Source organism: Rhipicephalus microplus, chromosome 4 (assembly GCF_043290135.1).
Source record: "Rhipicephalus microplus isolate Deutch F79 chromosome 4, USDA_Rmic, whole genome shotgun sequence".
NCBI classification, from domain to species: domain Eukaryota; kingdom Metazoa; phylum Arthropoda; class Arachnida; order Ixodida; family Ixodidae; genus Rhipicephalus; species Rhipicephalus microplus.
The window spans coordinates 197,119,732-197,132,619 of record NC_134703.1 but is presented as its reverse complement, the minus strand read 5'-3'; the positions used below and the strand labels follow the sequence as shown (position 1 = coordinate 197,132,619).

The following is a 12,888-nucleotide window of genomic DNA, read 5'->3' as shown; positions in this document are numbered from 1 at the left end:
AAGCGGAGATTTATAATAAAACGCTGCACAAGGCGCTTGCGAAATTCCGCCTTAACACTCTTTATGATGCCTTGATCTAGTGGTTGCAGCAACGACGTGTTGTTCGGTGGCAGAAACTCCAGGCGAACGTGCGTCAAGCGAACATTCACAATGTGGGCTGAACAGTTGTCGACGATCAAAAGAATTTTTCTATTTTCTTTCCTCATTTGTTCGTCGAGTTTGATGAGCCACTGCGAAAACAATTCTCTTGTCATCCAGGCACGCTTGTTCGCACAATAGTCGAACGGTAGGGATACGACGTTCTTCATGCAGCGAGGCTTTGCGTATTTTCCAATGACAAGCGGCTTGATTTTCTTCGTGCCCGACGCATTGCAGCAGAGCAAGACCGTCACGCGGAGATGCGACTTCTTGCCTCCTTTACACTGCTGATCTTTGAAGTGCATCGTCCGATCTGGCAAGAGCTGGTAGAAGCACGTGGTCTCGTCCGCGTTGAAAATGTCGTCTTCGGAGTACGACTCTGCCACCTCTCGGAAACGATCGTTCCGCCAGGAATCTGCACCCTCTTTGTCCGCAGCCTTTTCTTCACCTGAGACTACCTGCCAGGTTATGCCGTTTCTCTGGCGAAAACGAAAAAGCCAACCCGCACTTGCATCAAACCCAGTTACTTCAAGTGCGTCGGCGAACTCGCGGGCTTTTTCTTGAAGCATTGGGCCAGACACTGGGATGTTTTGCAGCCGGGCATCTTTAAACCAGGTCAGCACAGCTTGGTCGACATCTTGAAAATTTCCCAGGCGCAACCGTTTCCTCGTAGGTGCAAGTTGTGACTCTCGGTGAAGCTTCAGAATCTTTTCTCTGTCTTTCAAATGGTCGCGACAGTCGACGGGGCAATGCCACGCTCCCTGCAGAGGTCGATTTGCTTTTTGCCCGAGTCAAGTTCCCTCAACAAATCCACCTTTTCTTGCAGGGAAAACTGCTTTCGCCTCTTCTTAGCGCTGTCACCTGGTGCATTCATCGTCGGGTCTCCAAACACTTTGCAGAAAGCTAAGAAAAAAAGAACGACAACAAAACGCAGCAGACTTCACACGTGCGTGGCACGAAGGACGCACGACGAAGGACGAGGCTAGGCCTGCTAAGCTGCCACACATCAAACCATACCTGTGTGGTGGCGCTAGCAGTCGGCTCTCAACACGGTGATGATGATAGCTTCCGTGCATGGAAAAAAACAGCGGCTACTGCGCTACGTGACAGTTGCGGTGCTGCTACTTTTAACTAAATTCGTAATACTGATGTTCCTTGCGTATAGGCGAGCAAATAAATTATGCACGTTATTCTGAAATATACATTGTACTGAAATTCGTTGTTCTGAAATATTTTTACATTGAAAATATATAGGCAATCTGGCGGGGATTTTCAAAATATTCGTAAATCTGAAAAAATCGTTAATTCGGTGTTCGTAGTAACGAGATTTGACTGTAGCAATATTGAGATGCCATGAAAATGTCATTGTTATAACCGATTATTGTTATAAGCAGGTTAATCCAAAAATAACAAAGAAAACGGGTCAAACAACAGCATTTGATGAGGGGAATATAATAAACAAGAGCACTTAATGAGGGGAAAGTTGCTTACACTTTTCACTTCTTAGCCGGTAAAAAACCGTAAGCAGCCAGTTTCGACTGCTTACTGGCCATCTTGTTGACATCTTCTTGCAAAGCGTCGAACTGCCGCGTGTGGCCAAGCAGAAGGTTTTTAGCAAACACAAAATCATGCAGGGAGTCGATCATTTGCAACGCTTCCTGATGCGACACAACCAGCATGTGTTCCGGTTCCTGCTCATCGTCACTGCTATCATCTTCGGTGCCAGTGAACGCAGCGACGGTCGCCTCGTCGGTGAGGTCCTCATTTGGTTGCACTAGCTCAACCGCTAGCTCAACTTCGGTTGCTCTAGCTCTACCTTGATTTCTTCCTGGTGAGGCTACTGAAAGTGCTCTCTTTTCAATGCCCTCTTAATTGCCCGTGGGTCCATTTAGGGTAAACTCTTAAGTCTTCATTTTTCTTCCTCACGATAACCAACAGACTTACCCAGTCTAACAGCTCTTCCACTCTCTTTATATTTGCAGCTTTGAGCTCTTTCTTGAGTGGCTTTCTGAGTGCATAAGGTATACGCCTAGTTGGCTGTCCCGCAGGGACAGCGTCCTCTCGAAGCACGATTTTGTACTCGCGTAACGTCCTTCCAGTGCCTGTGAGTAGTCTCGGGTACGTCTGCTTTAGGTTTGCATATCTGTCGCTGTCATCAACCGCGTTGACCTTGCTGATGAGAGCAAGCCTTGAGGCTCAAAATGGCTTGCTTCTTCTTTACTATGAAGAACTTGAGTCTAACATGCCACTTGTCTAACTGCGCGGTGAGGTGAACCTTTCGACAGTGGGGTACGGCTGCTGCTAGTACATAGTCTCTTGAACAGTGAACGCAGCAGTAAGTTAGTCTGCACTTTGGTATTGACCTTCGGCCGCACCTCTTTTCTTTTATTGCTTGTTGTTACAGTCCAGTCATACTTTTACGGCCATGCTTGGGTTCTACTGTCCTGATATTCTGTCATGAGTAAGAGGGCACGAGGCACGTGCCGGGCGCTGGAATGCGGGGAACGTGCACGAGGTACCGATGGTGAGCATACGAACCGCCAGGTTCACATACGAGATTGGTCGGAAAAAGGCTCGTGGCACGTGGCCTGAGCTGTGATGGAAAATCACAGAGGAAGAGCTGTGGTCGGAAAAAGGCTCGTGGCACGTGGCCTGAGCTGTGATGGAAAATCACAGAGGAAGAGCTGGCACTGTGCTGTGGAGTTTCTAATTGCGAAGGTCAGGAAGGTCAGTGTTGCTACAGCGACAAAAGCAGTAGCTGCCCATTTCTGAAAGATGTTGGCGTAAGAAGCCTGGGAAGTGGCTCTCGGCCTCGAAGGTCCCGAGTGACGCTGTCCAGACTTGCCGCAACCTTGCACAGCAGTTCCTGGTGGGACTACAGCTCTTCCATTTTGAGCCAAAATGAATGCGGCCCACACCTGTCATCGGAGTGCGTCATCAATGAGGTCATGTACGAGTGGGTTTGACCAAGCTGGCCGAAGACGACAAATAAGACCGGCACCCGCAATGCAGACGAATAGATCGTCAAGCGGATGCGCGCTGATGACGATGACGGCGAGACGGCACTACTTCCTCATAGTTACAAGGGCGTCATCTGAACAGCAAGAATGTTCTACAATTGCGAGAGCGCATGAGAGTAGCCATCGAGACGCCATCTTGGCTGAGTGTCAGATTGTTTGCATTTTGTCTAATATTAAAATGGATTTGTCGTGTTACCACCGACTCGCATCTCTCTTTCAATCCCACCATTCGCAACCGCTCCCGAGATTAATCGTGACATCTCCATAACGTCGAAGTTACCCGTTGCTCTCAGTTTCGTTGACCACGTTATCAACAGCTGCTCGCTTGTCTATACAGCAGGCATGGTGAAGTGATTAGGCTTCATGCAATTGTTGCATATTCGACGTATGCCGTACACTCTTTTGGCGCTTGTGACAAGTTGCAGTAGCTGTCATTTTTTTCACCTCTTTTGAACTTGTGTTCTTGAAATGGGTTCAATACTAGTTTCATCGTCATCATCATTATCAGCCTGACTATGCCCACTGCAGGATGAAGGCCTCTCCCACGATCTACCAATGAACTCGTTCTGGTGCTTTCTGCTGCTGCATTATACCTGCAAACTTTTTAATCTCATCGGCCCACCTAGCTTTCTGTCTCCTCTTCGTGCATTTGCCTTCTCTGGGAATCCAGTCAGTTGCCCTTAATCGCCTGGGGTTATCCTGGGTATGCACTACGTGCCCAGACAATGTCCATTTCTTCTTTTTGATTTCGACTATGATATCTCTAAGACCGGTTTGTTCCTTTACCCACTCTGCTCTCTTCTTGTCTCTTAAAGTTACACCTATAATTTTCCTTTCCACCGCTCGCTGCGTCATTCTCAATTAAAGCTGAATCCTCTTTGTAAGCCCCCAAGTTTCTGTTTCGTAGGGAAGTCCAGCAAGATGCAGCTGTTATATACCTTCCTCTTGAGGGTTAGTGGCAGATTACCATTCATGATTTGAGAGTGCTTGCCAAATTTGTTCCACCCAACCTTACTCTTCTAGTTATTTCACTCTCATGGTCTGGTTTTGCGGTTACTACTTGTACTAAGTTGGCATATTCTTTTTACAACTTCCAGCGTCTCTCCAGCTGTCGCAAAGTGCTGTTTTCTGCCAAGATTGTTGCACACTACTTTAGTTTTGTGAATATTAATTTTAAGTCCTACTCGTCTGCTTTCCGTGTCCAGTTCAATAATCATGATCTGTAATTCGTCCTCTGAGTTACTCATCAAGGCAATATCATCAGCAAACCGCATAGTACTAAGATACTCTCCTACTCTCTATTAACTCTTATCTCTAACTCTTCCTAATCTAGGGCCCTGAAAACCTCCTGTAAACACACAGTGAGTAGCATTGGAGAGATCACGTCCCCCTGCTTTGCACCCTTCTCTATTGGGATTCTGTCGCTTTTTTTATGCAGAACTATGGTGGCTGTAAATCCGTTGTAGATTTCTTTCAGTATGTTGATGTAGGGTTCGTCAATGTCCTGATTCTGTACTACCTGCATCACTGTTGATGTCTCGACTGAGTCAAACACCTTCTCGTATTCTAAGAAAGATGTTTATAAGAGTTCGTTGTATTCTTCACACTTAATTATCACCTGATTGATAGTATGAATATGGTCTATTGCATAGTAGCCTGTACGAAATCGTGTTTGTTTCTTTGGTTGATTGAGCTATTATGTCACCCTAATTCTTTTAGCATGAATAGTATTCAAATTCTACTATTTTCGTGAATAGTTTGTACAGAACAGACACATAGCTTATTAACCTGTAGCATTTCATGCTCTTGATGTCTCCTTTTTTATGGATTAAGATGATGTGTGCATTCTTCCAAGATGCTGGTACTCATCCCGTGAAGAGACACTTCGTATACAGTCGATTCTGGATATATCAAGCTCGTATATACCAAATTATTGGCTATTATCGAACAGTTGAGAAATCACCTTGAATTTCTTTATGCTGAAGTGTGGGACCAGTACGCCCCTATATCGAACTCCCGACAGCGGGACATCCGCTACAGTGAACATTGCGCCGTGCCAAAGTGTGAGAAAGTGCATTTTTCTTAGCAAATATTGCTCAATTTTCAGCCGTGTTCTAACAAGTTCAGATTCTTTTTTGCGTGCAGGTGATGAAAAGGTGGTGTTATTCCATCCCACTGATCTGGTTCGTTGCGCGGCGCTTGCGAGTGCACCGGTATGTTTGATGCGTGATCTGCAGGTGTTAACGCAGGGACATAGTGTTTTTCAAAAAGACCGATTGCCGAGGACACCAAAATGAGAATGCGAAGGGACTCGGTAATCTTGTTGCAATGTTCGATATCCCTTCCTTGTTTGTTAGTTCACAATTGCATGTGAGCTTGAAAAGCATGGTCTTCATGAAGTGCAACCTTGCGATGAATTTTTAGAGCTTTCAGTTTTGAAACACATGTCTCAGAGGCTGTGCATTAAAGCATCTGAAAGCAGTGGCGACCAGCTGCAATGCCACAAGTGACATCGATATCGCCAACATATCGACGGTGGGAACTCGGCACTCGGCTATGCCACCATAACTCGGCTTTGTCTTTTATGCCTTTCGGACTTGTGTACTTCTTGCCACGTTCCTCTCATTCAGGAGTTGAACAGAACGTTGACCTGCACGTAGCGATAAAAATTATGGCTAGCACTTCCAGCGACATTAAGTAAAGCAACATCGTAAACTTTCTTTGTGGGTCACATGACAACTTCGGGTGCGTCATGATCGCTGACAACAACTTACGGTGGCTCAGTGAATTCTGCAACTTATCAGTGTTTCCAGGCACCATTAGCGTTTACTGTCCTTGAACTGTAAGCAACTTATCGATGCAGATAACGGCGTAGCTGTTTCTGGCTCCTTCGATGCTGAGATCGTGGCTGCCGTTGCCAGTGCCGCGGAAGCGTACCAATGCGGTTATGAATATTCCAATGCCTTCACTGCCGCCACTGACAAACATTTTGTCATGCTACAACGCTTGCATTTTTCTGCGTTCTGCGTCAATAATGCTGTCGCGGTGGAAGAAGCTGAATTCGTTTATTTGAAAAGCTTCAATGATATTGAGAATGACTGGAACTTGACGGCGTGCTAGAAGCAAGACAAGTTTACGGACATTTTCAATGCAAAATAAAGTGCGGTAACTTGCAGTTCACACCTTGTTCTTCATTAAAAACTGTGAGCATATCCTTATGTTAGCACTTGGTACGATTTCCGAGGCCTGAAAAGCTTTAATGTAGACCTTAAATATGCATATTTTGTATTTCAAATTATCATTATATCGTACTACTTCAAGATCCCCTTCGATTTCAATATAGTATCCGAGATTGACTGTATAATTTCACAGGACTGCCAAAAATATTCTTATTATCCGAAATTGGTATCACAAGCAAGCTTGGAATGATAGCATGCAACAAAAGAAAGCTGGTGTACATTTTCATTAATTTTTTTCGAAGCGGGAGCATTTTCAGGATGAACTAGAAATGATTGTTGGTTAAGTTTCTAAATGTAGGCAATCATACCAGTCCTCGTGAATATATACGTGTGTCATTTTAACATATTGTGTAGTAGTGCAACTTCGACGGACACAGAGGATAAGAAAACACGACACATATACGTGTGTGTTAAATTAATGAACCGGTGCGTTGTGACCTGCCACAGCAGTAAGTACTACCAAATTTTAGTAGGCTTTTTTGCATGACATTGGAGTATTGAGGTGAAAGTGAGGAAAGTGCTAATATTAATTTAAGGGCTCGTTTTTTTTGTTAGGCACAATAATAATGGAAACTAACAGACAACGATGCCAGTGAAAGTATAGGAGATGTTATCAGAAGTAATTTTAATGTAAATGTGAAGAACGCTAAGTGGACAAAAGGAAGCACCTTGACACGATAGATCAAGGTTACAAAATCTCAGAACCACAGTCCTATGTTATAATATTGTTATTGCAGAGGTGTTGGAGATGTTTTTTGGGAAGCTTATGGTCGTGCCTGCACAAGTATGACCTCAATTGTCACGTTTGTTGATGTTGAGAGGCCTGGCTCCTTTGCCAAGGCTGTCCTCGCTTTCTTTTGGTCTTCGTCCACTTTTCACAGCATGTCTGATGCACGAGGCAGGCACATGTTGTTAGCACAGCACAACGACAGCAGCCCACACCAACACAGAAAAAAAAAGCATGGCGCCAATGCTCTCTGTAATCTAAACGCAAAGGCACAGGAAGGCACATTAGAGCCTTAAAGATTGGCACACACAACTTCAAAGATCGTGACGTGGGTCTCAAGGTTTATTCTGACCGTGATAAAAGCATTTTCTTACACCGTGATTTTGATGATTCAGCAATGTGGCGTGCATGCCTGCGCTCGCATGTGCTTGGGGACAGCACCTCTTCGTACCTGGGCAGTAGCGTACGTTTGTACAAAACGTCACAGGGTGAAAATATCTTTGCCACAATCGAGCTTCATTACATTGCAGGTTAATGGGCCTCGTCTAGAACCAAAAAAAAGTCATATCATCACAAAATTCGTATGAGCTGTGGTCGGATCAGCGTGGTTTCTCTGGATTGGAATTGAGCAAGGCTAACGGCCAAACGTAGTGATGTGGCAGTGGTGTTGCCATGACAGATGTTACGATGCGGACTTGCATGTAAGTGGTGCCGTTGTTTGTTTGTCTCAGGTCACACACGTGGCACTGCTTCCAATCATGCACGGCCATAGGCAACTACCCGTGGTGTCGGCTGCTGAAGATGCTGTGCGGCTGCACGCTGGAGAGCGGTTTGAGGCAGACGGCCTCACCCTGCATCACCTGATTGGTGCTACTGTCACCTGCTTGGATGTCTCGGATGCCGTCATTGCCCTTGGGCTCACCGACAGGTCTGCTGTCAACGTGTTTCAGGTGGGTAATAGAATCACTCTGCTGTCCCCTTTCAGCCTTGTGCTATGGGACCTCCTTTTGTATATACTAACCCCAATGCGTTTATATATTTTGCAACAAAGATTTTTTCGATTGATTGATTGAGTGTGAGCTGTTGTAGAAAGTATAACACAGTGCACATTGTGGAAAAGTGCGCACCTGATGCCCTTAAGGAGAACAATCCTTAAAAAGTATCATAGGCTTGGGTCATCGGTGAAAAATTTATACCTGAGTTGATGATTTATCCATCCAGTGCTCCCTGTTGCTAGTATGAACCTACAATAGGACATTTATCACTCTCTTGTACTAATGCATGCTGGCTAGTTGAACTCCGCTGAAACCTCATTGAACAAAGTCACATATGCCACAAAAAATACTTTGTTATATCCAAAGATTTTTATAAACAATTACAACACTGTATCCATGGCGAAGCTATTGGTCACTTACTTTGGTATAACCAATAATTCACTACATCGAGGTTTGCGTGTAATCACAAGAAATAGACCTCCCCAGTGAGACATGTTGGAGAACTGAGCAAGTTCAAAACCCTCACCAGGTTACCAAAGGAACGTTCACTGGTGCCGAACACTCTGTTGGGCAAGAGTGAACATTTGCAAGAGCAGCAGCTGCTGACGTGTCGCTAGCAAAAAAACAACTGAGCAATTGTGGGTTTACGTTACTTTCACCACTTTCTGAATTCATGCGGGGAACAGGCTGGTGGGCTGTGTGTACATAGCTCACACAGCATAGTGCGGATCCTCCACACCTTAAGCCAGTTTCTCTGTGCTATGTGTATTTTGGGTTGTGCCGACACCAGAAAATTTGGGGCATCTTTTGCTGCATATGTGCACCTCTGCCTCAGATGTCACACAAAAAAGTCAGACTTCATGAATTGCAAGAGTTTTAGGGGATGTGGCAAGGGCCAAATGAGCTCACGCTTTGAAGGAAAAGCATCATTGTAGACAGCATAATGTGCGGAGCACTGATCACAGTGTTGAGCAGTGCTACTTGGAAGGTTGGCCAGTGATGGTGCTGGTATTAGTAAATGTGTGCACTGATTGTTTTTTATATTGTACTCCTTCAGCTAGTGAGATCCCTGCATGATGACATGCATACTTAGGAATACATTGGTTTTATTGCAATAGCAATTAAATGGACAGTCTCGACAGGTTTTCGCCATCGTTGTCATGCCCTTTATAAAGTCTAAATGGATAGGATCCCCCAGCACATCGCACATTCTACACGCGAGTAATAGTGCATGAGTTGGGGTGACAAATGCGGCTGAAGCACAGATCGAATAAGTCAGCCCATCTCTGTTGCTCGAAGATGGGCGCTCGGTACATGTGATAGATTTCCCCCGCCTGCTAGACCAGCCACTGCATGTGCTGGCAGAGAGGAAACGTCTTGCACATCTTTGTTTTATTTATTTATGAATTTATTCAGAAATACTGTCATCCCTCTATTGAGGGTCATTACAGGGAAGATACAACACACTGTACAAAGTAGGCACATAACTATACACTTCACAATGATAAACCAGGTATACAATTACACGAATTCATCAAAGCTCTGCTATATTCAAACGAAAACACACACCTGAACTCCCAATGCAACTGATAACAATCACAATGCTCCTTATAATAAATCACATAATTGTAAATTAAGTAAATCCTCAAATTCATTAACATAATCGACATTAACTATATTACTCGGCAACCCATTCCTATCTTCGATGACATTAAGGAAGAAATTATAATAGTACGCTTTTGTTTGCGCACAGTAAAGTTGCAGTACTCATGTGTGGTTTGCCTTCTCACTTCGTTTCCCAGGCTGTTGTACATAGCTGTTTCTGTTAATTTCAAACTCGCCTTTGGTTAATTGAAAAAGAAACTTTAATCTATTTTTCAGTCTGTGCTTGTCCAGTGTCTCTAAATTACCGAGCTATATCATTTCTGTGACTGAGTCGATTCGCTTATATGTTGAGAATATAAAGCGAGCCACAAGCCGTTGTATTAATTCAAGTTTACTTGCCAGAACTTATTGGCGGGGATTTGAGACTATGCTGGCATATTCCAATATTCGCGATATAAAAGTTTTAAAAGGAAGAAGTTTTATGTTCATACTTGCACCCTGCAGTTTTTTCCTTATTAAGTACAACTTCTGTGAAGTCCTAGAGCAAACATTATCAATATGTGTATGCCACTTTAGGTTATGCATTATTATGAAACCTAGGTATTCAAAACCATTAACTGTCAACAGGGTATGATTCCCAATGCAATATACAAATGGAATTATTGCTTTTTTTCTAGAAATGTGGGTAATGCTAAATTGTGAATAATTGATTTATATTCCCGAAGCTTCACATCAGGAGTGTAATTCCTTCAGACATTAGGCAATGTTCAACTGATTCTTCCTACCAGTCACTCGCGCATGAATTAAGCAATCATCAGGAAACAGTTTGAGCTTTACATGAGGTATTGCTATATCTGCGATCTCGTTGACATATATCAGAAACAATAAGGGCCCAAGAACTGAGCGCTGCGGAACTCCAGAAAACACTTCTAGCGAGCTAGACATAGAGTTCAATTTTTACGAATTGCTTCCTATCATTTAGGTATGCTTGAATCTGGGGGCATGCAAATATCAAAATTTTCAAATACAAATCGAATACAAATACATTGCTTCAAATACGAATTGAATATTGAATAATGAAGAGGTGTGATTTTTTTCCAATCTTTTACTCAATGATATATTTATAATGGAAACAGTACGATTATTAATATAGTCAGTTATTGCACACAAACATTACAAAAAATGTCACCATCTCTACTTGCCAAAATTAGCATAAGACTGTGATAGTTGAGCTTGTGACTGTGATGTTTTGGGTTCAATTCACATGTTGAACAAACCTTTTGTATCTTTGTTATGTGGTCGCACTTTATTTTAAAAAAACAAACAAAAGCTTTCGTACCTGACATGATGACTAGTGAGCATGAGGCTGCTAGTTTCATTGTGTAACAGTTGTAAAGGGGTTTATTGAACGAGCCAAACAAGCGGGTTGTAGCTCGAACAAGATTGCAGGCGGACCAAGATGAGGGTGTTCAAGCGCTGATCTCGTGCCTTCTTCTCGTGGTGATAGTTTTGCCACTATTATCAATCTCTTTCTTCTTCATTGTACGGTTAACACCTGTGTATTTAAATATAAGCGATAATTGAAGCAGCCTAGGTGTTCACAATTTATGCAGGTTCCCACACTATCAGTTCTGGCTCGAAAGACCCCCATTTTATAGTATTTAAAAAAAATTTCTCCCCTTTGTTCACGGTCAAGCCACTAAGGGAAATAGGAGTACAGTAAAATCTTGGTATAATGAACTTCAGGGGACCGTGGCAATTTGTTTGTTATTTTTAAAGGTCGTTATTGTGAAAGCCCAAACGTTAACCATAAATACTTATTTTCCATTGACCAAAACAACTTAGTATTACTATGGTAATTCCTTGAACTCGTTTTTCATGATAAAAAACAAATGCGCAAGTGAACACCTAAAAATGCACGTTTCCTTAAAGAAGTCTGTGATTTTTTTTTACACATGCAGCACAAAATTTGCTGCATGAAGGCCTCCAGCTCATCCACATTCTCCACTTTCTCCTTAGCGAAAATTGCTTCCGCTTCTTTGTCGCAAGCAAAGATGAACTCATTGTAGTAGCACCGCAGCGCGAACGCCGACTTGCTTTGGGGACGCGATAAGTAATCACCGAAAAGATAAACACGACTGACAGGACCTTCTCAGAGACCACACATACCTTTTTGGTCTCCTAGATCACATGTAGAACTTATGATCTAGATGATATTGTCACGGGGTTGTGACGTGGCCGAAGACAGGAGACTTCGTGTCGGGATTTAACTGTTTATTTGGGCGAACCTGTGCCCGGTAAACGGAAAGTCCAATTACAGCAGCAGTCTTGCACAGATAGCAGTCTCGGACTGATAGCGGGAACGGAGCGTCGGCCTTCGATCAACAACAACTGACAAGCGGCGAAGCGCGTCGGCATTTATACCCTTGCCGTCGAATGTTCTAGCGTTATCGCTGGCGGTGGCGTAGGTTCCAGAACAATCTGTACCGTTCGCACAGTGGGTGTGATCTTATCGAAATGATCTACTACAGTCCGGAACCTTCTCGAAAACTGCAGGCGCGGTTTGCGCTGAGAATCGTGTGGTGTTTTGGGACGATAACGAAAACTTGGAAAATGGAACGTGGCATTGCCCCCCTCTGAAAAAAAGGCATCGTCCCGATGCTTTAACTAAAGTTGAAGGTACAATAATAATGCAAGAAAGTACAATGAATAAATTACGATGAAACAATAATACAAAAAAACACTGTTTCAGTTTGTTAACGCGCATGAAACGGCTTGAGGCGCGCGACATGCACGACTTCAGGTCGCGATCGGCGTCGTTGAGAGTTCGTGATGCCGTCGGGGACAACCTCATAATCAAGTGGGCCGAGACGTCGAACCACCCTGTACGGTCCGAAGTAGCGTCGCAGAAGCTTTTCACTTAGTCCACGTCGGCGTATCGGCGTCCACACCCAAACACGTTCACCGGGCTGGTATTCCACGAAACGTCGTCGAAGGTTGTAACGGTGGCTGTCTGTCGTCTGTTGATTCTTGATACGGAGACGCGCAAGTTGTCGGGCTTCTTCGGCACGTTGAAGGTACTCGCTCACATCGAGGCTTTCTTCGTCGGTGACGTTGGGTAACATGGCATCGAGCGTCGTTGCCGGGCTCCTTCCGTAGACCAA

The 12,888-nt window shown here is 44.0% G+C and overlaps 1 protein-coding gene across 3 annotated transcripts in view; it reads left to right on the top strand.

The window, feature by feature from the left end:
- Positions 1-12,888, top strand: part of LOC119172545 (F-box/WD repeat-containing protein 8) — a 76,693-nt gene that overhangs the window by 42,414 nt on the left and 21,391 nt on the right. For all 3 annotated transcript variants that reach the window (XM_037423699.2, XM_075893909.1, XM_075893908.1), the window contains exon 7: positions 7,856-8,074. In XM_037423699.2, the coding sequence (XP_037279596.2) occupies positions 7,856-8,074 (219 nt within the window). The remainder of the gene's footprint in view (positions 1-7,855; positions 8,075-12,888) is intronic.